This window comes from Hetaerina americana, unplaced genomic scaffold (assembly GCF_022747635.1).
Source record: "Hetaerina americana unplaced genomic scaffold, ioHetAmer1.1.p SCAF_4, whole genome shotgun sequence".
NCBI lineage: Eukaryota > Metazoa > Arthropoda > Insecta > Odonata > Calopterygidae > Hetaerina > Hetaerina americana.
The window spans coordinates 57647844-57675733 of NW_027286985.1; the positions used below are offsets into that span (position 1 = coordinate 57647844).

Genomic DNA, 27890 nt, shown 5'->3' on the forward strand with positions numbered 1-27890 from the left:
CTAAGCATGTTTGGAGCTGAGATCCAGGAGGTATGGGGGTTTCTCTAAATTGGTTGGTAGATTTGGAGTTAGGAATTGGGAGATGTTAGTACATGGGGGTGCAAGGTTGTGTTGCAGATAAGGGTTGACTGCCTGTGGTGAGAAGAAGTTGTAGCTTGTGGGGCTGTAGAGTGGTGCCTTCCAGGGGGAGATTACCATGGGGTGTGGAATAGGATGGTGGGATGGGAGGAAAGGGGATGAGGGGGGGAAAGCAAGTCTTGACATGGCTTGGTCCAAATGCTGCTGTGCTGCAGAGCCCTGCGTTGAGTAATATTGATGATGAGGGCTGTATTTTGCTGCTTGGTGTGCAAATGATGCCCACAGCAATGGGAAATATCCTGGAAAGTGGTCATAGATTGGCAGCCTGGGATTTGCCTGAAAATCCATGGCTGAGTAGTCATCTGCAACTGACTGGTGACTCCCATGGCTTCCCTCATGCGACCCCTCTGGTGAACTCACTGGGGATCTTGAGCGTCTGCTTCCGGCTGACTCCTTGCTTTGTACTGAGCATGGGCGGATTTTCCTCTGGATCCCTATAATGTGTAAAAGAGAATTAGGAAAAGGGAAGACTCGAGGATTGATTGAAACAATAAAAAATATTGAGAAAAAATGAGAAGAAACCGAAAGCATGCACGAGGTAGTTGAATGTTTGACAAAGTTTTCACATGAAATTGTATGTGTGGATTGGCATATAACCAAGGCCAAAAGTTTTCATTTCTAACTTAGTCAACAAACAAGTGTTTCTTTTTCAATTCTGTCAAATATCTCTGCAAGTGAAGATTGTGAACAATTGCCACGATATTGAAATAGGTTAACTCATTTTTACAGTTAATAATTCATGGACTGCATCTTGGCAACATCTGCTTAGTTTCATCGTTCAAATCCCTCCTTTGTGTGATGCTATCACACTGAAATTAAGTTTACAGTCTGCTTCTCTAATTGACGTTATAGTTTACAGTCTGCTTCTCTATTTCTATTATCATGCGTCATTTGTAAAAATAAGTTTTCATCACATGCGACAGGTTGTGCATGAACAGAAACATGCATCAATCCCTCTAATCAAAAAGAAATTTTGACTAGTTGGTAAAATGATTTAATTCCATAGACTAGGGAAAATATCAACAATAAATAACAATTTTGACTGAGTGGGTGGGTATTCCTATATGCACTAGGTAATTACTAAATGACCTTTTTTTGAATATCTTAGATATGTATGCTTACACTGATTAAAATTTCTGATAGTTCTGAATTTCAATTACCTGAGCCACTGCCATTGTTATTGTGGTCCAAGCAGGGACTCTTTACTAGCTCCTCCTCATCTGTTGACTGCCCTCTGTCATCCTCGTCTTTTGTTGCCTCCACCATCATCTGTTCAAGTTTGCGCTTGCTCTTGGACATCCCAGTCTCCCTGAAGCCCTTGGCAAATGGGTTGTGGTCTATTTTGAGTTTGGTAATTTTTCCATTCTACAAAAAATAGAAAATCCCGCAGCATATTTTATCACTATGTACATAATAAGTCAATGTCAAAATATTTTTGTAAAAAAATTGAAATCTCCCTTGATGAAGGTTTTTTTTAATCTTAAGTATCATTATCAATAGTGTATTCTAGAAAATACATTATTTAATACATGCAATTGGCCATGCAATTCATGTGTGGTGCATATAAGTACAGTGTCTCTTAGGTCTAGGTTTGTTCTTTTCCAGATGTTTCAAATTTTACTATCTATAATTTCTGCTAACAAAATTTGAGCATGTATAGTATACTGAATCAATTGAATTATCTAGTCCTGATATGATTTCTAAACATATTATATCTACAACATTGCTAAGTGATATTTATTTAGTACATAAACTGAAATTCTTCGGGTGAAAAGGTAATAATATTGATGAAATATGTCATAGTGATTGTCAGCACAGTAGAAGTACTAATTTCAGTGATATGTGGTAGAAAAATGATGTTTTTTTAGCACAGCACCTTCTTCAAAATGATTTCTGAGCCACATAATCAGGCCACTTAATTCCCTCTCTATAATTTCTTCTGGCAGTAAGAACTGAATCCTGAGATTCAGATACATTCAAAACCTTTGATATTAACCCTTTGAGTGCCATAATTAATTACTTAATTTTGTGCGCAAACTACCAGGCTATTTGAAAGAGAATAAAGCATAAAAATGAGAATTATTCAGTTGTTATTAACACTTAGAGCCAACGGGAAAATAGTTGCCTTGAGTGATACTGGTATTTTTGGTAAAATACATCAGTGTTGCTCTGAACAAATTTGGCACTGAAAGGGTTTATATCTAGACTTAATAGCTGACAGCTTTTCCGATTATCTGAGGCTTGAATCATGCGGATTTCTTCTGTCCCAATATACACTGCACATGCACCCACCTGATATGCAGTCACAGCAACAAATTCAGTTTCAGGGAAGGAGAAGATGGCCTCTGGGCCCCATGATAGTGACAAATAATCTGAGGCCTTAACAATGTGAATCCTTGGAATATACTTGTGCATCGAGGTCAGCACAACCTGTAGTGGAAAGAAATAGATGTTATCAGTGTGGCTTTTCGATTTTATTGTTTTATTGTATTACTACATATCTAATAATTAAATAATATCAATAGGGAATATAGTACAGAAATAAACCATTCATGCCTATCTCTATAAAAAAACTATATCCATTTAGTACCTATCCCACTATGCAAATTCTAAATATTACTCATATTTTGCATACTTACTAACATTGTACATAGATAGCTTAATTATTACCTAGCTCACCATAATGATGATTTAATTTATTCTTATAGGCTTGCTCCACCAATTGACATTCAATTGAAATGGAACATATAAAATAATGCTTCAATTTAACATGGAATACAGATTCTAGAACAATTAGAATTTGTCAAAGATAAAAAACCCTAGTGTTGATATTTGACTTTAACCTTGTGGACTGTGGCACAACGAGTATGACTACAAATACCTTTGACATTAAATGAGGAACACACTGTATATTTCCACAGTTCTTTATTTACGTTCAACTAGTTTCAACGCTTAGGTTTCATCATCAGGTACAAATTAATCAAGTCGCAGTCCATTTATATACCATTCATGAGGGAGAGGAGGGGTGGGTGTGGGAGGGGGGAAGGAGGGGGAAAAAAGTGGGGTTGTGATCGGTGTTGATGGGAAGGGGGCGAGGGGAGTATCAGGAATGGTGATTGGTGGGTTCACAGTGGGTGGGGGGGGGGGGTTGTTGGGTCTTTCGGTGAAGGAAAGAGGTACTTTCATGGTTGGGGAGAGGTATTCAAACAATGAATCGTTTACCAAATGACTCGTTTTTAAATTCTTCCTGTTTTCCAGCTCTTTCGACTTGTCTATCCTCATTCCTTTTTCTATCTGGTGTATGAGTTCTGGATTGAAATCACTCCCATGATTTTCTTCCCATAGATGCTTGGCAAAGTGAGATTGCTTGAGGTCCCAATTTCTAAAACAGCGTTTATGTTCCTCCGCTCGTGTTTTTAATCATCTACCCATTTGGCCTACATAGATAGCACTACAGTCCTTACAATTTAACTTAAAAATTCCACTTTTATTTTGATTTTCCACTTTGTCTTTCGTAGTATTCATGAATGATTTTAAGTTGTTCACATAGTAAAAAGCTATCCGAAATTTTTCCCTATTTTATCCCTAGGTTAGCAATTTTTGTGAAATCAAACCATAATAAGGGAGTTTACACCATTTGTAACCTATTTCCTCCACATTAACTGGTTTGAACAAAAGATTGTTTGCTTTAAAGTACTGTTTTATTTGTAGTATTTTTTCAATTAAATTTTTTTTGTAGCTATTTTTCATTGCTAAATCTTTAATCGTTTTGAGTTCTTGAGCAATTATTTTTGGAGAGAGGAATAGCCGACAGTCTGTTTAGTAGGAAATGAAAAGTGGAAAGTTTGTGAGATTTGTGATGGCGGGAGTTGAAGGGGATGATGTGGTGGGTGGTACTTTCCCAGAAAATTGTAAATTCAAAGCCCCGCCCCTTTCTCGACACTGTGATACATTGAAAATTTAGTTGATTATTTTGTTCTTTCTCATTGGGGATTTAGGTTGTTCATAAAATTTTCGAACTGTCTATCAGTGCCTGTTCATATAGCAAAGATACGTCTATGTATCAAAACCTCTCCCTCCTTCCCCCACTCTCACACCCACTTCTCCTCTCCCTCATTAATGGTATATAAATGGACCGCGACATGATTAATTTGTGCCTGATGATGATGCCTAAGCATTGAAACTAGTTGTACGTAAATAAAGAACAATGGAAATATACATTGTGTTCCTCATTTAATGAACATGAACTTCCATAAAATTGAGCTGGGAGGAATTGAATACCTGTGACATTTATGTACAGTATTTTATCATAAGATCTTGTTCCTTTAAAACCCCCAAAATTTCGGAGCGTAAGAAGATGCCTCACTAGCTTAACTGGCTAAAGCACTCGGCTGGGCATTGAGGGACCCAGGTTTGAATCCCAGTCATGGTAAATGATTTTTACTTTTTGAAATTGTTGTCAGACTAAACTACAGACCGTATAGCACAACTCGTTCTTTTTGGAAGGGAGATCCCAAGTCATGAAAATGAGTGAGAGGGTAGTTTGTGTGTGTGTGGATCCCTTCCTGAGAAAGTGATTTTCAGTCACCAATTTGAATATGCTGCTTAGCCTTCCACAGGTTAGGAAAACTCACCATCAAGAAAATACAGTGAGGAAAAGAACCATAGATGTAAGAAGTGAATAGGCACATGGTTTGTTTTTGTCGACCTTTATTGCCAATATTAAGCCTACTCATAGTTTGCCTTTTCGCAGGGAATTTAATTCTCAGGGGTTGGCAGCCATAGTGTATTCAGAAACATCTTATTTTGCTTAAGTAATTGACTAGTAGTTAGAAGTATCAGAAATGGGGTCTCTCCCTTCATTCACTGAAACTTCAAGCATTGAACCAGAGATGTTGGCTATTGGGAGGATGTATTTGTTCAATAGGAGATCAGTGATTCATTTAGTAAAAGAATCATTTGTTTGGAAGAGAGTCTGAAAAATATTTGACAATTTTGGAAGATATGAAACGGCAGTAAATTGCATAGTGCAGATAAGAAATTCTTTTAGTAATTTGCATAAAATGAACAATTTAAATAAATTAATTCAGTGTTAAGAAGTAGTATTTAGGGGAGGCGACCCACAGCTGAGTTCATTTGCGCCATAGGGGAGAAATAATGTTAAGTATCATCAGAAATGTGGAGAGAAAAATTCTTATGGTCGTTTATAAGTGTGTGCAAAAAAGTCACATTACTTTTATTTCTTAATTGACATTAATTTCATTTTCAATAGCATCTCTTAACGTAGAGGTAGAGAACACTATCATAAAACTTAGCGCTCATTTCTTAAGTGTTTTCATAGATTCAAGCGGTCAAATTATTCGCAGTTCAGCTCCAAAACAAGGGAGATTCGATTTGCTTCTCATGTCTTTCTTTCTTCTTTCCCATGCTTATCCGACGTAAATCGGTGACTGTTTTCACGGCCATTAAAGAGGGGGGCGTTTAGGTCGTCCCGAGCACAAAAACAGATTAGGGTGATGTGCACTCACGTGTCCGCATCCGTCGAGAGAGTTGTTGGTCAGCTTCACTTTGGAGAAGGAGATGACGGCGGTCTTCCTCTTGCCGCCTTCTTGAGGACGGCCGCCACCCCCGAGGGCGGCGCCCGCACCCAGCATCCACCGGGCACCCGGGGCCGGAGATTCCGGGTGGACGTAGGTGCGGGCGCCGGCCGGTGCCTGGGCCTCACCGCGACCCGCCACCACCCACTCCCGCCCCGAGAAGCGCAGGCGGTGGTGCGCCCCGGGCGCCGGTACCAGGGCCAGCTCCAGTAGGAAGTAGTACTCCGCATCAGGGTCCAGGCCCGATACGGAGATTTGCAGCGATGGGAACATACGCCTGTAGGTGGAATAGAGAGAGAGAAATCCCTATGTTGATTTCTGACAAGGCTTACAGCAAATAGAGTGGAGTGAAATACATTTAATTGGTCTTCAGCCGCCGAGAAGAAATGGAGTTATATTTTTATCAAGACAGCGCACATGCAGGCAAAAAGTTTATAGCGATAAATATTGCATAATTGGATTAAATAACAATATATGAAAATCCCTGATCATAAATTACGACCCAAGTATATTTTTATTCATTTGAATTAAAACTTAGAAAATCGCGCGCAGTTTAAACGAAGACCGTGGCTCAGAGCTTTTGAGATACAAGATACAAAGAGGATACCTGTATAGAATAATAACGAAGAGAAGAATCCTAAATTATGGGAAATTTTCACTACCGCGTCTTGATAAGTCGTACTGCATAAACTCAATATCGCTTGATCTCATTTTTTGCGGTAAGGGCATGTGATGGAGTAGTTGGAGCAATAGACATGGAAATGTAGTGGAAGAAGCAGGAGTGAATCCAGAATATCTCCAAGGGGAGTGCCATCGCATGTTATCGCACATACGATAGTAATTGTATAGCCTTTGTTCCTGAAAGTAAATTTGAAAATAATATTACTTATCAAATTGAATTAATTTGTAAATCATCTTCAGTTCTCTGATAGGCTGTTAATTCTTCCACCGCAGTTCTCTATCCGCAGTATCTTTCTCTTCTTATCCAAATTTGAAACTAATCACTTTTAAGTTTACAGACCGAGACGCATCCTGTTGTAGTAGATAATTTTCTATTCGGGTATTGAGAAGTAGTGTGGGGCAAGTGATATTAATATTGAACTTATCAAAGCGAAAAATATCCCAAAAAGGAAAAATTTAAGAGCACAATTCTATATTTGTCTCCTATTATTATTATCACCTTAATGGCGCGGAACATTTTTCGTTGAAAGAAGAACATGGGTATAGGTTGGAAGCCTTTGAGATGTTAGTGTGGAGAAATAAAGTGGAAAGAAAGGAAAACAAACGAAGTGCGAGGCATGGTGTGAGTAGAGAAGAGACGTGTCAGGGGAAATCCGAAGGAGGCAGTGAAGATGGATGTAGAGCGTTTTTATTGACGACGGAACGTTGAAGGCTGGAAAAGAGGGGGAAATGTTTGAAGAACGAGACGGGAAAGGGAAGAATAGACATGAAGGGAGGAAGGATCTTGTTAGGCGAGGTTAAGAACTGTAACGGTAGTTAAGTCTGTGTCCATCGAAAGCCTACCTAAAACGGTGGACTACCATAATAATAATGGGTTGTCCCTTCTAACGACCAGGGGCTCCCAAGCCACTTAAAAAGTGAATGTGTTCCGCTTTGTCCTTCCTTATGCAGTGTTTCACGAACAGCGCAGCATTTCTCTGTTTTTTTTTTATTCTTCAGTGAATGATTTCAGGGCTGGTTCTCAAATGTTCGCAGAATATTCGAATCAATATGAGTTTGTCATGTAATATACACGGAAATCAAAGGATCAAACAACACAGAATCAAATACGGACAGCGGAACGGAGGGAAAGGAGCCGTGGAGAGTGTTCAGAATAGCAGATAAGATGTTGGGCCTGGTTGCATGGATTCTTCTTCTGTTCATTTTGTAGGGAACCACGAAAACTTATTTATTATCCTTTCTGTAGTGGGCCATTTTCAAGTTACAGTAAAACATTTGTCTGCTCAAGTTAAAACATGATTTTAAAACATTATTTTGAAGCTAATATACGAGGTTTTTCTCCACTACGACAAAAATAGCATGGATTGTAAGCAAGGGTAGGGTATGACAATGTATGGACAGAATGTCCCCTTTTTTACCATTGGTCAAGTCTATGGATAATTTTTAGGGGAAGTTTTGCCCCGATAATTATCATCAATTTGGCATCACCGGCGATATATTCGATTTAACGATATGGATGGTGCCGTCGGTTTACGATGTTGACGATTCGAATTATGTGAACAATTTAGGTGATTTACTAATCGAATATGTACTTACTATCATTATGTAATATTCTACCATTAACGGCGACTCCGATGGCGACGGGGTAACGTTCTCGCCTGCCACCCTGGGGTCGCGAATTCAATTCCCGCCTAGGCTGGTTTCCCTACGCCTAGGGCTTGGGTATTTTTCAAGTGTAATGATAGGTGGAAGAAGGGACAATGAAATCCCAAACTCGTCCATAATGACAGACGTTTAATAAATAAATAAACGCGGTAACAACCTCGCTTGCCAACCCAGAGGGCGCAGGTTCGAATCCCGCCTAGGTGGGTTTTCCTCCACCTAGGGCATGGATGTTTGTGATTGTCTTTATTGTAATGTGTAAGTGTTAGGTGGAAGAAGGGTCATTGAAGTCTCAATCTCGCTCCTATAAAGTCGTTAAATTAATTAATCAAAGGAATGTTTTGGATGGATTCATACTAACAGTGAGAATTCAATAATTTCCTTTGTTTCTCCTAACAAAACAACCTGACACCCTCACAACAATAAGCTGTTCTTCAATTACACAGGGATCGAGATGGTGCGGTAGCTACCGTATTGGCTTCCCACCCTGAGGACGCGGGTTCAAATCCCGGCGGTGTTGAATATTTTTCAGAGGTATCTCGATCCCCACTTGGTGAGGTGCTTTGTGGAGGGCACTTTGAATGAATAGGCCGTCCGTCGGATGGGACTTTCAGCCGCGGACCCCTTGGCGCCTTTCGCCATTCTGTCCAAAATGCCTATCCTACTTCTACCCCTTCATCGCTTGCCTAACATTCTATCCTCGTGCTATGTGAACATGTGGCCTCTGCTCCATACGACGAGAGCCTGAAATCATCGCATGAGATCATTCCTTCCAATTCAATTTTCCGTTGTCATCTCGATATTTTTTTATGCATCGACGGTAGATATTGGCAGATAAAAATCGCGCAGCCCTCTTGGCAAGAGCATGTGTTTTGGCCGATGTCCCATGTGGGGGAAGTGCATATGGAAACATTTGCCAAATTCAGGGCCTCCGGTCTATCTTCTTTCGCGTATGTGTTTGTGTAAGGGGGGCCCATTAGCGGCCCTCCGGACGTGGCGCCGCCGCGGCGGCCCATTAGCGCGGCGGCGGCGTCTGCGCCCACTCACGCCGGCCCCTTGTCGAGGGTCCCCTGTCGCCTCCCCTTCCCTATGGGGCCCGGCGGCGGCTGACCTGCCCCCCCCCCCATCCTCGCCACAGGGGCTCCGGAAAGGGCGAGGCCATCCGCCGCCGCTCTCGTTGAGTGAGCGTGGGCGGGAACCGTCTCACTCGTGCGTCCCTCCGATGCAGGGGGACCGGCTCCCCCTTCGCCTCCTGCCTCTCTTAGCACTCTCCCCCTCTCCCATGGCCACTTGAAGGTAAAAATGTTCACCAACCCTCCTCCCCTCTCCCAAGGGACCCCTGGTTATGCCTACTCGAGGAGTGACGCCCGTGTGAGAGGGTGTGTATAACACTGAAAATTATAGGCGTGTCACCAACTAAAAAAGGGACGCATACACCAACATGATAAAGAAAGAAAGGTCCCACGAATTTTTTTGGAATATAATATTTTGCGTTCTCAGCAGCCTCCATCAGTCTAAAAGTGTGAATTTTTGACGATAAAATTACTCCCATTTTTTTGCTAGCCAATCCCTTTTTTTATAAAAACCATTTTCAATTACAAATGCGTGAGTTTTAAAGTATTTTGGTTTTAAGCGCGCGCGCACACGTACATACATATACAAACATTTTTCTAAACAGCAGTGGCGCAAGGTTACAGCAACAAAATCATTGAGAGGCAAACAATAGAACAGCGATAGTTAAACTCACCCACCCAAATCCCCTGCCGCTCTCGGAGCTCCGTTCCACTCTTGCCTGAAGACGGAAGAGACACGGTGCCATATGAACTTCCGTCGGCAAGGGATTAGGGAGGAGGGAAAAAAGGAGGCGGGCTGCGTTTAAGGTGTTCTCAACGGTCTGGGAACGGCGAGTGGATGAGTTTCAAAATGGGGCTGTTGAATGATCCTTGGTTATCCAAATGCGGGCGACCTCGCGCGAGTAGGCGTGCACTCCTTTGTTGGTGGTGGAGGAAGCTGTGGATCTTCTAGGATGGCGGTGAAACAAATTCGCCGTGGGAACGGGAGTGTGCAGGGTCGAGGAGAACCAGGGTAGTGTCTCACCTGGCGGAAAAACAGTGGTAACTAGGGTTCGGGACGTGCACGCAGGAGACCGATCTAACGTGCTCGGAGAGGAGGACGCTACTTGCGCGACGACGATATGGAGAGGGAGGGCTGTGTGCGTCGGGGAGGTTGACGAGAGAAAGGTGGCGGCGGAGGGGGCGTGTCTTGCATCGCGTGCACTGACAAGGGCGTGTAGAGAGCAGGAGGAAGAAGCGGTGGGGCGGAGTGGAGTGCAGGTCAGGGTGTGTGGTCGTCGGGATGGTGGACTTGTCACAAAAATACAGTATGTCTCGTGGGTCATGGGGGTGGCGGAACGTCACCGCTGTTGGCTATTAGTAAATACGTCCGGAGTGGAAATATTTTTGGCAGCGATGGTGTACAGAGAGCGAGAAAGGTTTTTTAAAAATATTCTTGAGCCTTGGAATAATTTAGTGGAGGGGATGAGTATGCCACTTACGAGGACTAATGGCGTAGCTTTAAATATTTACTTTTTTATGTTGACAAAAAACAGTCAAATTCTGGAATTTTACGTTGGATTACAAATATGAAAGGATGTTAGGGATAACCATTAAAACAGGGTGCAGGAAAACCTACTAATGATGGTATCGAACCCGCGATCTCCGGATTGGTAGCAAGCGCTTGGCATCGACGCCTCGGGGGTAAATGTGGGGAAGAGGTGTAAGGTAAAATTCGAATAAAACAAAAAAGTGGATGGAGGAGATAGCTATTTAGAGGTTGTGAGATTGTGAAGGTGGTGAAAGAGGAAGAATGAAATGAGAGGATTTTTTGGACAGTGATAACTTTGGTACAAGGTATGAAGAACTCAAAAAAATATAATGTACGACAAATAAAGAATTTAATCTGAAAACGCCCATCCGTCTACAATGTTATTCATATTAATATATATATATATATATATATATATATATATATATATATATATATATATATAACATTATGGACGAATGAGCGTTATTTATTTATAATGGTTAGAGCCTTTAAAACGTGTTTTTCCGTGTATGCAAATGTATAATTATATTTATTTATAAGTGCGTATTCATACATGAAAAGCTGATGCCCTAACACTTCCAATGGCCTAATGGTGGCTCGCAGGGTATGACTTTATATGGGAGATGATTTCGTAGATGTAGATGAAACGTTACTTTACTGGTATATAGTATTACAAATGATAATTGTATGAATATCTATGTATGTGATGCTTAGATGTGTGGCATGAATGGTGTTGAAATATTAGCGAAATTCGTTCATCTAAGGATTTCGAACGGTGTTTACGTTTGGATAGTGTCTCGTATAAATAAAAAAGATGGAGGTATATTTTCCCAGCCCATAATGGAGTTTCAGATTCTATGTTCTCGGAGTTTCATAGTCCTGTATTCATGTAATAGTGTAACTACAATTGTTTCGAGGAGGCCATCGTGCGTACGTATGCAATGAATTTTCTTTCGGGTATGTGACCGGGAAGTTCAAATGCGTTGTAACAATGGATTGGGAATAGAAATGAATCGAATTCAAATTTCATACTCATTTAACGAGGTAAAATCTTTGTCATAGACCCTAATTATGAAAATTGCATCAAAGCACGAGTATCTGACCAAAAGCGTAGGGTTTCTGGAGTTGCTTCGAAAGTCTCTTCGTGAAGGCCCTCCAAGAGACTGGCGTGTGATGTTGCCGCGCTTGTATCCACTGCCGTTCCTTCCTTTTGTTTGCATATTTGGCTTTTGAAAGTGAAGGCGTTTGTGAATGGGAATGGATTCGGCGAGACTTCAAAGGGAGCTGGTAGTGGGTGTAAGACGGTGGAAGAGGAGGCTCTGCAGAGGAGGGCGTAAAGGCCTTTGTCACCTTGAATCGAAGTGTAAAAGGAGACCACGTCAATTGTGACCACAAATAGGGGCTGGTTTGCGGGTATGGGCTATTGGGTATTTGTAGTTGAAAACTCGTCTGCTGCGAGTGTCAAGAAAATGGTGACAGAAGGAACTGGTGGGCATGAAGTCTTGGCTGAACTATGAAAATGAGTGTGACTCGGTGGGGAAATCAATGAATTAAAAAAATTTTCATCTGTATTTTCATGGTACGGGAATTTTTATGGTATATAGGTCACGATAGGGTAATTAGAAGCAAAATATTTTGGTGACCTTGTGAAAGGGGTCGGAATTATTTAATATCTGGATAAAGTGTAAACAAACCAGGATAGTTTATTGGCCAACATATTTGCTAAAGGTTGTTTCGCTTCCTTTATGTCGTTGAGAACGTAATTATTGTTGAGTGTCATGGGGGTTTTCAAGAACTGAGGTTGTGTGAAATACATACGCGTACAATTGAATCTCGTCATCGCCTTTCACTGTCGGAGCGTCAAATGCTACGCGTAACGAACGCGGCAGATGGAGAAGCAGGTATATAAAAATAGGTCCGACTCCATCTTCTTCATTGTTACTGAATAAATCGTTTTATCATAAAACGCCTCAAAAATTATTTTAAGAAAATAAATTACGGAGAAAAATATTAATTGTTTGCTAATATTTTCCGTCATAGAAGAAAAGAACATTAATGAAGACGTATTTTACAATGTAAATGACATGCTTGGTCCTATCGAATGAGGTATACTTTCGTAATCAAGGCAATTATGTCATTATTGTTTATTTTATTTTAAATTAGATCTGAGGAAGGCAAAATTATGCTGGTCTGGCTTCCGAATTGAAATGAGGTATGGAGGCCTTCTTTTTATTTCCTCGAATATTTTGTTCCCGAAGAGGCTCTAATTCAATTAAGGAGTAAAGTATAATAAATAAATGGAAAGTTTTTTTTTCACTCAGTTCCATCTTCAGAGAAACCCAAAGTGGTTAAGGCTGGACCGGATTGAAGGGATTTCCCTGTGGTAGCAGCGTGCCACGCCACACGTCACTGCCGCGTCGACGTGACTTTCCCATAAAGGATCGATTGGTTTTATGTGGCATTAACTGCATTTTAATAGTTAATTATTTGGGAAATATTATAAAATCGAATCATCTGGTTGATTCGGCTAAAAACTATCGAAGTACATGCAGTCGTGAGCGTTCGACTCCACTCCAAGTTATAACGAATACCTTGAGTTTCATTCGAAAAATTGCTTGCTCTTTCAGGCACATAGCAATTTTAAGTCGACTCATGGTCGACCAAACAATTAATGCGACCATTTCTTGGCTAATATCGTAATTCAAAATGCGGATTGCGAACATTCGAATTTTCAGGCTATCGAGAAGTTTTACTGTTAATTTAATCGGTTAACAAGCCCACCCATTTATTTATTACTAATTTATTATTTTTATCTCGGAATGCAAATTCATCGATTCAATTTCACATCAGAAATTTTAAAAAGTACTTTTACTCATCTCATTCTACACTCGGGTCTAGGATTTGATACGACACTTCAGTTTGAAAAGAACACTTCGACTCAAGCTCGCCTTACGCACGCGGTTATTATACGGTGTTTTTTTCTTTCTTTCCTTCCTCCGGACGTACCTACCGAATGGTCACCCGGGGTCTGCTCGTTGTCCATTTCGGAGTTCATTTGCGGTTGGCGGGTGAGCTGGGGTCGTTTGGGCTTCGTGTGTGTCTTGAGGCTCCTTGGCGCCGCCGGCGCCCCGGAAGTCTTTTGTCGGCGCCGCCGTTACGGGGAGGGTGTCACCCACACTCCTCCACCCTAATCCCCTCCGCTCCCACAAAGGGAGGAAAAGTGAGACGGGGTGCGAAATCCTTGTCATCCTCCTTTGAGGGCATAGCGTCATGACTGCCGCTTTCGTCGACGTCTGGTAGCCCAAATCACTTCGGCGCGTTGAGCTAGCGCCGACACGAGTGGTATGCTCAAAGAAGCGACCTGGCCTTCGAAAAGCTTTTCGCATTTCCAGTCGAAGACAATTAAGGGCTCGAAAATGATTCCGCCATATGTACATACATATGGTGGAGCCGATGGCTAGTGAAGGCGCGATTGTGTCTTTTCTCCTCGTTAACATTATCGCTACACACAACATGATTTTCATCTCTATGACAGTAGCGATCGCGTATCATGCGATCCAACTGCTACGACTCCTTTGAAATTCGCGGAACAATTTCGTTTCGTGAACTTTGAAGAACGGTGAAAACATTTTCGTTGTACACCGCATTAGGGGAAACGTGCTCAAGAAAACAGTATAATTATTTCTTTTCTTCAGTCTTATACCGATCACGTATTCCCATACAACGGGCTATAAACACATTTGACAGTGAAAAATAGTAACTATAAGCGTCCGATATTTACTTAAGTAACGAATAACATTCATTTACGTAATTTAAAAAAATTAGATTGACTATTGACTTCGTCAAAAGACGAATTTCGCGTACCCCAGTAACAATCAAAAGATAAAAGAGTACACAAATAATATCCTTAATATCTTTAAATAGCACTTGGATGTTTAAAAATTTCATTTGATTTATTCAATGCTAAGCGTAATAAGAAAATAAGCATAATACTTGGCAATATAATTGCATTTACCCAGACGAGTAAACACAATATTTTTGTCCTTATATATCATGACCCTATTAATCAATTATCTTTCCCCATTGCCGAAAACTGATAAAGAGAAACACGAACTTATAACTTAATTTCAAGGCGCATTGCCTGCGTCAATTCAAAAGCTCTTCCCTGGAGCAAAAGTAATGTATAAGTCGAGTTTCTTGGTGGTATTGTAAAGAATCGTTATTTTACCGTGAAAGACTAACCATTCATGTTTTAATATAGGTAATCACAACTGACAATAAAAATATTATATTTTTTGATGCTTTTTTGTAGATTGTGGTCATTGTTTTCAATATTAAGTAATCGTATCGTCTTTAGAGAAGAAACTAATGGTGAAATAATGACACCGTTTCTCCATAAGAGCAGTGTCAATAACTCGCGATAAATAGGACATATTCAAACATGAGTTTACCTTCACTCAAAAATAGATTACAGAAAAATATCAGACCATTGAACGCCGGAGAAAGCTAAAATATCACCAATAATTGTAACGTTTCACGAGGACTTTCCCTTTTTCCCTACATAATTTCTTCTTAAATTCCACATGTCTTCATGTCACTCAAAAAGTATAACAAATGTATATTGAGAAGTTAGTTTTCTCCAACAGAAATCAACGAAGGTTTTTCAAGAGCGCTTCTATTCTAAACCTAGGCATATAAAAATTACTTTTTTATACGTTATAAAAATATACAAACTAAAGGAGAGTCCAGGCGTTAGAATTAGAAATTAAAGGAAAAATAGGTATACCAATACAAAGCCTAAACAAGAGACTGGAAACGTAATCACCATTGGGTGTTTTAATATCTGTCAGGTTTCGAAGCGCCTACTCTACCCCGGCCGAACGTTTTATTTTTAATTGATCTTGCTATTAGCCAGAGGAATATGCTCTATTCCAAAACTATTTACTTACATGGAAGATATTTACTTACAGTTATCTTAAGGACGACTCGATTATGGCAAGTGTTGTGTAAAAGGTTAAGTTTTCATTTGATTCTGCGCTTCAACGACAAGTTTCTTATGAAGAAGGGCACCTTTCTTGAAATTCATAATTTTACCTAAAACCATCCAATATGCGCATTCATAATAGCCATCGGAAAGAAATGAGCCGAATATATTGGAAAACCAGGGTAAATTATTCATGCTCATCCCCTCTTTCGAGTGGACCACCGTTTGCACCAGCTCGCGCATGAAGCTGATCTATCATCGTCGATCATCTGAAGGAAACGTATCAGGAAATCGAGGAAACTTGATAGCCTTGACATCAACTTCAATGAAGCGAGCAATTGAGCCACGTCAAACTGCGACTTACGTCATTTATGTGCTCAGTTTCCGGTTCGTGGATTGGTGGACACCGGGTGAATGACACGATATGAATAAGCAGAAATTACAGCAAAGCTTTCGGTTCCAATGTTTAAAAAAATTAATCCATCTTTTTTGATGGCTCGTTTGTACCAGGAATTAACGACATATAAAAAAAGTCTTGACATAAATTTCGGATCATATTTCTCCACAGAAACTATAATTTCCCAAGAGACAGAAGTTAACCAAAAAAAACATGAAATGTATTTTAAATTCTCAGATGTTTACCCTAAATAATTTACTTTCAATCAATGAGTAGGGGATTCTTTAGGGGATCAATTCTAATCCCTTCGAGCATTATAATGCTAAAATTGCTTGCATGCAATCGAAAAGCCCTTCCCCTCCCTCCCCCACCACGACTGCCGAAGGTTCAGGAGGCGAACCCTTTCACTATCCCCCGCACACCTACCTGCCAGTCTTGGTGATGATCATCTCCGTGCCGATGCGATGGAACTTGCGCCACAGGTCGGCGTTCTCCAGGGTGACGGAGACGCCTCCAGCCCCGGCTACCGTGGCTGCCGCCGACTCCGAAGGGTGGCGCCGTGTGAAGGGGCGGTGCTCCGGCAGCTGCGACCCGGCTGCCCAGCCTAGGTGACCTGCGGGCGGGCGGAAGAGGAGGGGGCGTCGTAATGAATGTTTAGGGAGAGCATTTGGGAGTGTGGGTGGAGAGTTGGCTGGCAGGGAATGATGGTATTGGCCTTGGGTACGTGTAGAAAGGCCAGAAATGCTGTTCAATCCATGCATACTCAGCTGCCGCTGATTCAGACAAACAGCAAAAACGACAAGTTTGAAATGTAATTTTTCCCAAGAACGAAAAGGATTCAGAATGATTGTCAGCGAAAGCGCTCAAGATACAGCTGTTATCCTAACTAGCCTAGTGCGTAGCCATCATTTCATACAGGCTTTTCTGTTCATGAAAACTGTGATATTTTTTACCTTAAGAGACCCTGCGACCACAACTATGACTTCCTCAGTATACCCATTTCTTCTCACAAAGCTTTACTCTTCTTTCGCACATGTTTGGTGGCCCAAATTTCACCCACCTTTCCAATATTAGCAAACGTGGTGTAATTCTTTCATTCTTTCACATGACATGTGCATCCAATCAATTTATTCCTCTATGAGACAAATATTTCTCATGTTTACCACAAATAATCCTCGAGTATCCAATACTTTCCGAATCGAAGTCCATATTTGAAAAAAAAGGAAAATGAATGTTTAACGGACTAGCAAGGTATGCAAACGCGGTTCAGGGTTTGATTCAAATGAAATAATTGACCAAAAATTGACTCGCGAATAGTCGTTGATATCACTAAAAATTGTTAGTTTTATTTCCTTTTTAATCGATCGGCAAATGATTCTTGAATTTCTCTTATTTTCACTTTTTGGCATGCGATTCTCATATTTGAATTGATATACAGACACTCGGTCATTCCTCAGAAAATTTATCCGAACACTCCAGTTGAAGGAATAACTTTTGCGTGAAATAAGTGCTTGTATTTCAATTCAATGAGAATAGTTCCCATAATGTTACACCTGAGACAAGATATTCCATGAAGGGTGGATGTATCTCAAGTAAAAAAATGTATATCATCGAACCCAAAAATATTTGGGATTTTAACTCCTTGTTCTACGAAATTTTTGAATCCTTTCGAAAACTAGAATCATAACGCTCGTCCATGCATAAGGCAAATTAAAGTAAATCACGTGTCTCTCTTCGTCACCCTACCGTTGAAAAAAATTATGAGAATTCCATGACCGCCGCTCAGATGAATAAAATGCAATGGAATACACCATTGCGATGGGTATTTTTAATGGATTTGAGAGCCAAAGGGTAGGAATTAAAATGTTTGCAAAAGTCTAAAAAATATTTTTGTGGGCACCTTTTCTAGTGCGATAGGAAAACATTATTTTCAACATACAACCCCATCGCCAGAGGGAATAAATATAATAAAGGAAAATACTCTAACATGTGTATGCTTCATTTAGATGATGAAGAGTAAACTATACCTCTGCCTTTAGGTCGCCCATATTGTCGTGTGATTACATCCTCAGTCGAATTATTTTATTTACCGTGGGATCATACCATTATTTTTTCTACCATGGGATACAGAAAAAAAGAGCCATAACATCCCTCTTTTCACATATATAAGTGCAAATCGGTGGAAGGAAAAATATCAAGGGATGAGTATTAAGGATTCAAAAAAATTAGCATTAAGAGGACTAAGATTAAGGGGTAAAGGCTTCCAAAAACAGAAGCACTAGCATTAAGTATTCTTCTGACGAAGATGAGAGGGAAGGTGAAATGGCCTCCACCAAGTGAAATGACCAATTCTCAAGATGCTTAGGGATAATGGCGAGGGGGCGGAGATTCCTTTATAAGCACCTTGCGAATTGGGAAAATTATATTTATTGCTCGATAACTCGAAAGGCATCAGTGTGAAAAACCAATTATAATTAAACAATCAACGCTACGAAATCACACTCCGCACTTCTAAAAAAGGTTTGTGACCGTTATAATAATTATAGCCCATTACTGTATTAAGGATGGAATGATCCGCTCAAATTTCCAGGACAGTTCCGGGTCATCATCCCCGCCCTTCCCGTGTTTATATCACTCCGTTGTCGAAACTCGAACGCGGAATTCATAATTGCCATTTATCTCATAACTATAAAACCACCATAAATGTGATTCGGTTCATCTGAACTTTTTTCATAAGTATTTTTCTTGCCCTGAATGGCATCAATAGATGAATTTTTCAAAATGAGATTTGCTGTCAAAATAAGTGGTTTTGAATATATGGACTCTTTTTGAGTTTGCCTACTCATGGAGTTTACGGGTGAATGTGCCATTTCACTATTTCTTTTGACTGAGTTTTTAATAATGTACGATTTCACTATTATTGAATTGAAAAATTTCGAACTCCCGAAAATGATCTCATATTTATTTTCAGCGGAAAGCTGAATTTAGACTGGTTTGAATGCGATTTCAATCTTTCATGCGCAAAGGTTACTTTGCATCTGTGACGATACGCCAATTTAAGTATGTGAACTGTGTGATACGCGATCTATCCGTGGTGCTTCTTAAAACCTGCGGTCGCGTGAATCATTCCATAGGTAACCGGATCATTTAAAGAAAATATTGAAGGGAAATGTCATCCCTAGGATAGCGTCTTGAGGAATTATTTAGTTGGGATCGTAACTTCTTTTATGAGTACTAACGATGCCAATAATCAGTTGTCTTCACTTTTTACCGGTCGAAGAGAATAATTATTCAGTAAACAGCTTTTACCTAAAATGCCTACATTTGAAGAGAAAATATCAGCCTGCCTCCGTACTCCAAACACATGCATTTCAAATCCTCTTAGGACTTCAACTGTATTCTTAACTATTAAAACCGACCTTTGAGTTGATTACTGTATTTTGGAGGCTCGATATTGTGTTATATGTGGATTCAACAAACATACTTGTCCTTCATGCCTTTCCGTTTTCGGTTGCTGTCAAGAAAAACTTGGCTTCAGGTTACGACAGGGAATTTGGCTTCCCTCACTGAGTTCTTCAATTTTCCATCAACCTTGAAGAATTATTTCGTTTCTGTCTCATTCGTACATGTTCTTCGAGTCCAAAAATACGAAAGGCACAAAAAATATTCGGGAAGTCTTGTACATCGATGGTAGCATCTTCCTTTAATAGATAGGATCCTGAAGAAATTAGCTTGATTGCCAAATTAGGGCGTGCACAAAGAAAAGGGGTTAGTTTTAGTAAGACGTCGTTATAATGAGCTTATTAGTGTATCTTAATTATGAAGTTGGAAATGATTGGAAATTTTTCAGTTGGACGAATGTTAAACTACAGATTAAATCTCTTCAATCAATTTGAAGCAGGTCTATTTTGCGACGATGTTAAAAATTCTTTAGCTGCCCCGTAGCATTACTGTAGGATACATTTTATAGCGATGGAAGACTGGAATTTGATGGTAGACGAAGGAAGAGATGGTGATTGAAGGACTACAGTTTAGGTACGAGGAATGACCGTGGGGAGAAAGCAATTGAATTCTGTAGGAGACAGGGGTTAGTCATCACCAACACTTGGTTTAGACACCACAAAAGGCGTAGATATACATAGAAAATGCCAGGTGACTGAAAAGGTATCAGTTAGATTATATTCTGGTTAGGCACAGCTTCAGGAACAGTGAGATCAATTCGCACAGCTTCCCCGGGAGCGGATTCGGACTCTGACCAGAATTTAGTTGTCATGAAGTGTAACGTCGGTTTCAAAAAGATAAGGCAGGGGCGGCGGTTTAGGAAATAGAATGTAGAAGGATTAAATGGATTTACAAGGAAGGAGTATCAACAGGCTGTAAAGAAAATCATGGATGAGTGTAAAGAGCTGAGTACTGTCGAGGAAAAATGGTAATGTATCAAAAAAGGGATATCGAAATCCGAAAAAGAAACTATAAAAACCGTCAATTGGAAAAGGACAAGGAAACTATGGATAATGGATGAGATGATTAGAAAGATAGAAGAGAGCAGAATATGGAAGGGTGTAAACACAGAGCTAGGCAGAAGGAAGTGCAAAGAGTTAAATAGTAATTTGAGACGGGCAATAAATAAAGCTAAAGAAGCATGGTGGAAGGCGCATTGCGAGGATATGGAAAGTTTGCAGAGGAAGGGTGAAATTGGTGCGTTGTACAGCAACGTTAAATCTTTATCGGGAAGTAAGAAAGGAAGATCTATGCTAACAGTTAGAGATAAGGCGGGTAAGATAATAGTTGACGCAGGCAAGATTCAAGAGAGATGGAAAGAATATATAGAAGAACTGTATACTAAAGAACTTAGACCAACAAAGTTAGACATACAAAAGGAACATGACGTAGAGGAAGATAGCTTAGGTCCAGGCATGCTCGGCGATGAGATATGAAGGGCATTAAGGGAGATGAAACTAAATAAGGCCGTGGGGGCGGATAAAATTCCTGCGGAACTACTGAAATGTTTAGGAAAATGTGGGAGGAAGAGGCTGATTCGCAGTATATATGAGGAAGGAAATTGGCCGGAAGACTGTGAGATCAGTGTTAGTGCCGATCCCGAAAAAGGTAGAGGCATCATGTGAGGACTAAAGCAAAATAAGTTTGATTTCCCTCGCAGCTAAAGTTGTTCTCAGGATCATCGACAAAAGGATAGAGAGTAGGGCAAATTATTACCCAGGGGATAATCAGTTTGGGTGTAGGAAGGGGAGAGCTACGCGGGATGCTATTGTAGTAATGAGATAACTAATCAAGAGGACTATAGAATAGAATTAGGACGTATTTACCTGTTTCGTAGATTTCAGAAAGACGTTTGATAGAGGGAGTTGGGAAAAACTAATGGATTTATTGCAGAACATAGGAATGGATTGGAGGGACAGGAGGCTATTCCGCAACCTGTACATGTCTGACTGCTGAGATGCGAGTGGGGAACAGAGCCAGGATGGGCCGTGTTGGGAAAAGGTGTAAGGTAGGGTTGTTCATTATCACCGATACTGTTCAACATACATGTGGAGGAAAAAATTAAAGAGGCATGGGAAGAACTGGAGTAAGGAATGAAATTCGGCGAGAAATTCGTAAAATCAGTTAGGTTTGCTAATGACCAAGCTTTAGTTTGGCAGTCAGCCAAGGGATTGCAAGCATTACTGCGTGAATTGGAAATTCAGTGCGATAGATATGGGATGAGATTCAATATTAATAAAACAAATGTTATCCGATTTCCAAGAAAGAAAAGTCTAAGCTAAATATCAGATCAGGAGGACAAAAGATAGAGCAGGTGGAATTTTTTACGTATTTCGGAAGTGTTTTGGACCAACATGGTCAAAGTAGTAGGGACGTAAGGAGAAGAATTGCATTTGGGAAAGAGGCTTTTAAAAGGAGGAGGGAGTTGATGACAGGGATGTTGGGTAAGGATGTTAAAAAAAGACTCATCAAAATTTGATATGGAACATAGTTATGTAAGGTGCGGAAACGTGGTCACTCAAGGCGTACAATAGAAGTAGATTGGAGGCTTTTGAAATTTAGGTGTGGAGAATGATGGAGAAGGTGAAATGGACCACAAGGAAAAACAAATGAAGGAGTACTAGGTATGGTGGGCGAGGAGAAGGGTTTTTTGGGAAAAATCAAATGGAGGTAGAAGAAATGGATGAAGGGCGTTTTATCGGCAGTGGGATGTTGAAGAATTTATTGAAGAGGAGAATGTTTAGTTTAGAAGAGGGACTTGATGTAGAGTAGGTTGCTGGATTGTGTGTTTTTAGGAGTCACAAAATATTATTTCGTAGTTTTGTCCATGCCAAACCTGCATTTACCGGTAGATTACTTAATAATGAAAGACCATAATCATTAGATTATAGATATCAACTGTAGAACGGAGAGATTTAAAATTTATTTTTCGCCAATAACGATAAGGGATTATGATAGTTGCAAACGACGGAGCAAGGATAAAAATTTATTTTAACTAGTCTAGAGTGGGTTTATTTTTTTTTTATCTAACACTTTTTTCTAGTCGCCCTCACTATCAGCTCATCTCACTTGCGTGGAGAACTTTTTTTACGCTTCGAAACCAAAGGGAATTCCATCATTTGAATTATTTAATAAATAATTGGCAGTTCACATAGGAGCAACACTATTGATTTAATTTAAGCAATTTTTATGCCGCACGACTAATGTGCGATCATCTCTTGCCACGCACCATAGCGATTGTCTACAGGGCACCATGTAGGTGGGAAATGAATCTCAAATTCTATATGAAAAATGAAGTGTTTTGTAGTTGCTGAGCGTAGGAGAATAAAATCGCGAACCTGGAGGAAGTGAAACAAAGGGTATCACACGAACCGAGCCCAAGGAGATTTTTGATGGATGAAGTAAGCTAACTTAATTAAGGTATTAATTATAACTCCTGAAATATATACAATTGAGATATTTAGGCTTTTTCCCTGTTCAACCGATGGCTTCCCATGGATTCTGTAGCATCACCCAGATTTGAACGCAGAACCTTCCATCAAGCTGCCGAACGCTCCACACACACCTACAAACATATCGATCCCACCAAAAATACGAGGGTCATCCGGAAAGTAGTACCCGTTCGTGAAATAAAGACACAAAAGTAAATATTAACAAACATAAAAAATTTTATTTGAAAGAGGATACTTTAAACTACTTCTCAACATAATCTCCAAGCAAATTAAGGCATTTGTCATAACGTGTGACAAGTTTCTGTATTCCTGCTGCATAGTCCTTCGCCGCCAGCTCATTGAGATACGCGAGGGACCCATCTTGCACAAATTTTTGCATAATGCAGATGGTGTTTAACAATTTCATGAACAATTGTTCGAGAAACATTGGGAAAATGCTCACAGATGTCATCAATTGTGACGCGCCGATCGTTCCTCACGAATTCGTCAACTGAGCTCACCAGTTGGTCTGTAATGACAGACGGTCTCTCCGAACGCTCATCGTCGTGTGTGTTCCCCCTCCCCATGTTGAAGTTGCGACACCACCGCCGAACAGACGACTCGTCCATTACATTGTCTCCATACACCTCCTTTAATTGGCGATGAATATCACATGGGCGAACGTTTCTTGCATTGAGGAATTTAATCACTGCCCTCACTTCACAACTGGCGGCGTTCTCAATTTTTTTAAACATTGTAAACAATCACAGAAACAACACAGGCAATGCTAGCGTCACGCAACTTGGCTCAGAGAAGGCAGACAAGCCACTGAAGCTATCTGACCTCGTCCAGCGGCTACTCGCGTCGTCAGCACTTCATGCGGCACGAACGGGTACTACTTTCCGGATGACCCTCGTATATTTATAATAAAATATGAAAACTTTTGTACCAAAGTTTTGCGCAGTCCAATTTGAGAATAGAGTTTTCAGCCCGAAACACGCACAACTAAAAATTATATACTTCTTCACTCCTATCAATCACTGATCACCCATTAACTATCTCGCCCTTCTTTAAAGGCATGCGTGTAAAGTTTGGCACACAGCAGGTAAAATTATGTGTTGTGAAAAAAAAGAATCAGACTATAATCAACGAAGCTAAACTTGGATAGCAAGTTTTAATTTGGACAATCCTAATCTAAAATAATCAGAATAGGTACTCACAACCTTTCTCATGTGCTAATTAGTTGTTTCTTCTCGTTCTGCTATGTCTAATGTGAAAAAAGCATGTAATTGTTAGCATATTGCATCCACATACATTTCTGTGAATAACAGTGCAATGAAAACAGTGAGCCCGTGTCGGTGTACATAAATTGGTATTGAATAACCTACTTTTTTCCAAAAATAAAGTATTGTATGATTCCCTATATTGCTTTATCGTACGAGATATTTCGTACGGAGAAAAAAAAGAGATCTATCCATGTATTGGCTACAAAACATTTAACAATCGGCCAAAATGAGATTGTTCGAATGTCTTCTCACTCTGAGGACCCGCGTTTGAATCCCAGAGGTCTCAGGATTTTTCAATGGTATCCCAATCCTTACTTAGGGTGCCAGATGGAGAGCACTTCAAGTCCGTTAAAATTGTGACCCCTTGGGGCCGTTTGTAAAGAGAAGGTTAATGCCGACGTCGGGTTTCTCTCCACCCTTTCTCCATTCCCTGAATGCCCCACACCTACCGAATTACTCACCTATTCCTGATAGCGCAAATATCCTTAGATGGCTGTTGCCTTCCCTGGCAACTACCGCTGTGACTTTGTTCGCACGGGGGATTTCACTGCCTGGTCATTGTTAGTTGCGGTGGGGATTAGGGATCGAGGGTGTCGCCTCCGTGGGAGTCCGTTGGGTATTAGCGGGTATGGCCACCAGGGCAGGGAGGGGCAGTGGCCGAGGCATCACCCATCTCCCGGGGGGGAATTTCTGTCGGGGAATCGCCACCGAACGGTTAACAAAGGAATCTACGCCTAAGTACTGTGCAGGGGTAGGAGTGTGTCAGGGAGGGGTGTTATGAGGACACGCTGAAGGTATGTGGGAGGTCACCAGTCATTAGGGTAGTTATCGATCATTTCCTTTTCATTGATGTAATCATTTACTTTAAATTGATCTTTATCATTTGGTTAATATTGTTTTATTTTCAGTAAGTTCGATTTGCCATTAGCGATGTTTATTAAAGTTATGACAAAAAATAGTGGGAAGGAGAAAGGATTAATTACATCGCTTTGCTGCGCAGTCAATTCCTTTACGTTGTAGTCAGTTTAACTCTATTTCTAGGTATTCCCTTCCGATGTAAGGCCGAGCTATGACTGTTCATCTGCATCCATACGATACCCTGGAAGCCATGGTTAAGATATGCGGCAGGGATTAATTCCGCACCAGGTGTCCACTATTCACTTCACATACGACTAAATAGTAAATACTAACCACAAGACAGGCAGCCCAATTCCAATGTCCATAACGATGGGTAATAGAAGCAAAAGGAGGGTAATAGAGGAGGGAGCCATGTATTTACACTGTTTCAGTGTTTAACTCGTATGATTTGAAATTATTCAACATTTTAAGTTGTGCATGCAATCTTCGCGTTTCCAGTGATCCTCCCAACGAGGAATAACCGAAAATAATACCCGAAGCTTTCTGTTCGTTTCTTGTAATATTTTAAGTAAAAAAGGCTGTTAACTAAAAAACAAATTTCTCGGTAATCAACTTAATTTCTAAATTAGATTCTTATGTATAGGGTCCCAAATTTTTTCCCTTTATATAGTAAACATACATAATCTTAATCTCGGCGAATAGTTGCGGAGCAAGGACTTGTCATAAAAAAACCAGTAACACCGATGAGTCATTAGAGTGGCCAAATAAGGATGGCCTGCCTCTCCAAACAGGTTAATTTCCCAATTAACTTGAGTTTTCCGTCTTTGGAAGATGAAGGGCCTTGGAACTTTGGTTTTCACACTTTTATCTGCAAGTACTTTCATCTAAATGTACATACACATGATGACCTACTATGCAAGTCACCGTTCGGGTGATTCCACTACAGGCATGCACATCTATATGTACATCTACATAATACCCCGCAAGCCGTCGAAAGGTCGTGTGGCGGGGAATGTTAGGTCACCACCCGTAAAAGTATTCACTACAGTGCTGAGCGCATTACTATATTTTTATTAACTACGGTAATTAAACTACCTACAGTAACATCATAGGAGCTAGCAGCGGCAATCTTTTTTCACGGAATAGTTTCTACGTTTTCCATTTTACCACTCCAAATCAGTAAATAAATATTACCCGAGGTAAAAACGATTACTGCCACTATACTAAATATTATTAAGTTTATAAGATATCAGATTTCTTCAACATTTACGCGAACTATTTGTGCGGAACGAACCTATTAATGGTTATGATATTAAAAGAGTTATGTACCATATTCTGATTAACTTGAGATGATGACTTCGATGAAAACTACTCTGATTCCTTACGCGATACGATACCGCATTATGATAACGGAAGGCTGACATTTCAAAACTAATTCTACAACAAATCTCTCAGATTTTAGACAAATGACCTTAATTAAAATGGTAGATTTGATATCTTGTAATAGTCTTTGCGCCCTAAGAAGAGATATATGAAAACTCTTTCTCAAAGCTAAGAGTTATTCAAAAGTCCTTTTGAAAAATTCATAAACGTTAGTCTAACTTTCTAAAATATTTTCTGTAAAATATAAGTGAGTTATATTTCGATTAAGATTTGTCTTTAGAGGAGGGAAACTCCACAGCGACATGTAAACTGACACCTAACTTTGAGAATCGGCACCTGCTTCAAATTTATATGAGTACAAGTGATTCCTTCCGACGAAGTTCTGTGAACAATACAGTCGCACTTCTAAATTTATAATGACGCTTTTTCACAAATATAAAACCTCGGTTGCACTCGATGGGTAATTCTGGAATCAAAACAACCTCGTATGGATATTGTATGTCTACACCGAGCGATTTATTTTGGGCCAACATTTTATTGGTAGATTGCACCATAAGGATAAAAGAAAAGATGAAAATCACCACTGGCAAATTCAATAACTCGTTCTTCCCTAGCATGATGCAAATTGTAACCTAAGCACGCATACATGGCCAATTAAAAAGTAGAATTTAAAGTTTTACCCGAAAACACCCATTAATACATAACGTAGATATGCGTATAGGTATGCAAGTGTCACAGCGTTTATAGTTAAGTCACTTTTATTTATTAGTTTAGGTATACAGTACGCTTAAATGGCTGGCGCCACCCGCCCCCGCGACGGGTTGCGGGGTATTTTATATCTGTAAATGCATACTAGCAGCAGAGAGGGCTATTACCAATCAAACTGTGGTGAATCGAAGAAGAAAAACCGATCCAGAAAGATATAGTGTAACCGAGAGGCGAACGTGTTTATAGTTTTATGAATCACGAGGAAGCTTAAAGAAAACTACACCAGAACGCTTCACTGTGGGGAAAAGATGTAGGAGAAGATCAGGATTCGAGTGTAAACCAACAAAAAATAACACATGATATCCCTTACAATTCCTATGTAGAAATGAAATGACGATCCCTGTGCGTAGCAGCTACAACCTAAGCTGCCGGTTTAAGACCGAAGAACAAACTAACAGCATATCTTAGGAACTTGCTATAAAAAAATTATTCGCGCACTTTTTTTTCAAACTCACTGTCGAAAAAGCTACTAACTCCCCGCTTTTATTCTTTGGAGATTTTAACTCACGTGCGTCGTCAGTGAGGCGCTGGGCGTCGGTGGAGGCGCCGCGGCGCTGCCTGCCGTCGGCCCCGGGCTGTGTCCCGTCCATCGGCGGG

The 27890-nt window shown here is 40.3% G+C and overlaps 1 protein-coding gene across 1 annotated transcript; it reads right to left on the reverse strand.

Moving 5' to 3' along the window:
* Positions 1 to 27883, reverse strand: LOC139692221 (T-box-containing protein TBX6L-like). Its single transcript, XM_071590286.1, has 7 exons — positions 27802 to 27883; positions 16493 to 16679; positions 5791 to 6012; positions 5667 to 5733; positions 2431 to 2568; positions 1299 to 1503; positions 1 to 572 (listed from the first exon to the last, which is right to left on the reverse strand). The coding sequence occupies exons 1-7, from the start codon at positions 27881 to 27883 to the stop codon at positions 1 to 3; spliced, it is 1473 nt and encodes a 490-aa protein (XP_071446387.1).
* Between the last annotated feature and the right edge of the window lie 7 nt (positions 27884 to 27890).

Bases quoted from the DNA above. Each gene is read 5' to 3' on its own strand.
- LOC139692221 (XM_071590286.1), bottom strand. From the start codon at position 27,883: ATGGACGGGACACAGCCCGGGGCCGACGGCAGGCAGCGCCGCGGCGCC. The intron at 16,680-27,801 runs GTGAGTTAAAAT...GCCCGCCCGCAG, and splicing joins GCGCCTCACTGACGACGCAC to GTCACCTAGGCTGGGCAGCC. The intron at 2,569-5,666 runs GTGAGTGCACAT...TTTCCACTACAG, and splicing joins CTCTCGACGGATGCGGACAC to GTTGTGCTGACCTCGATGCA.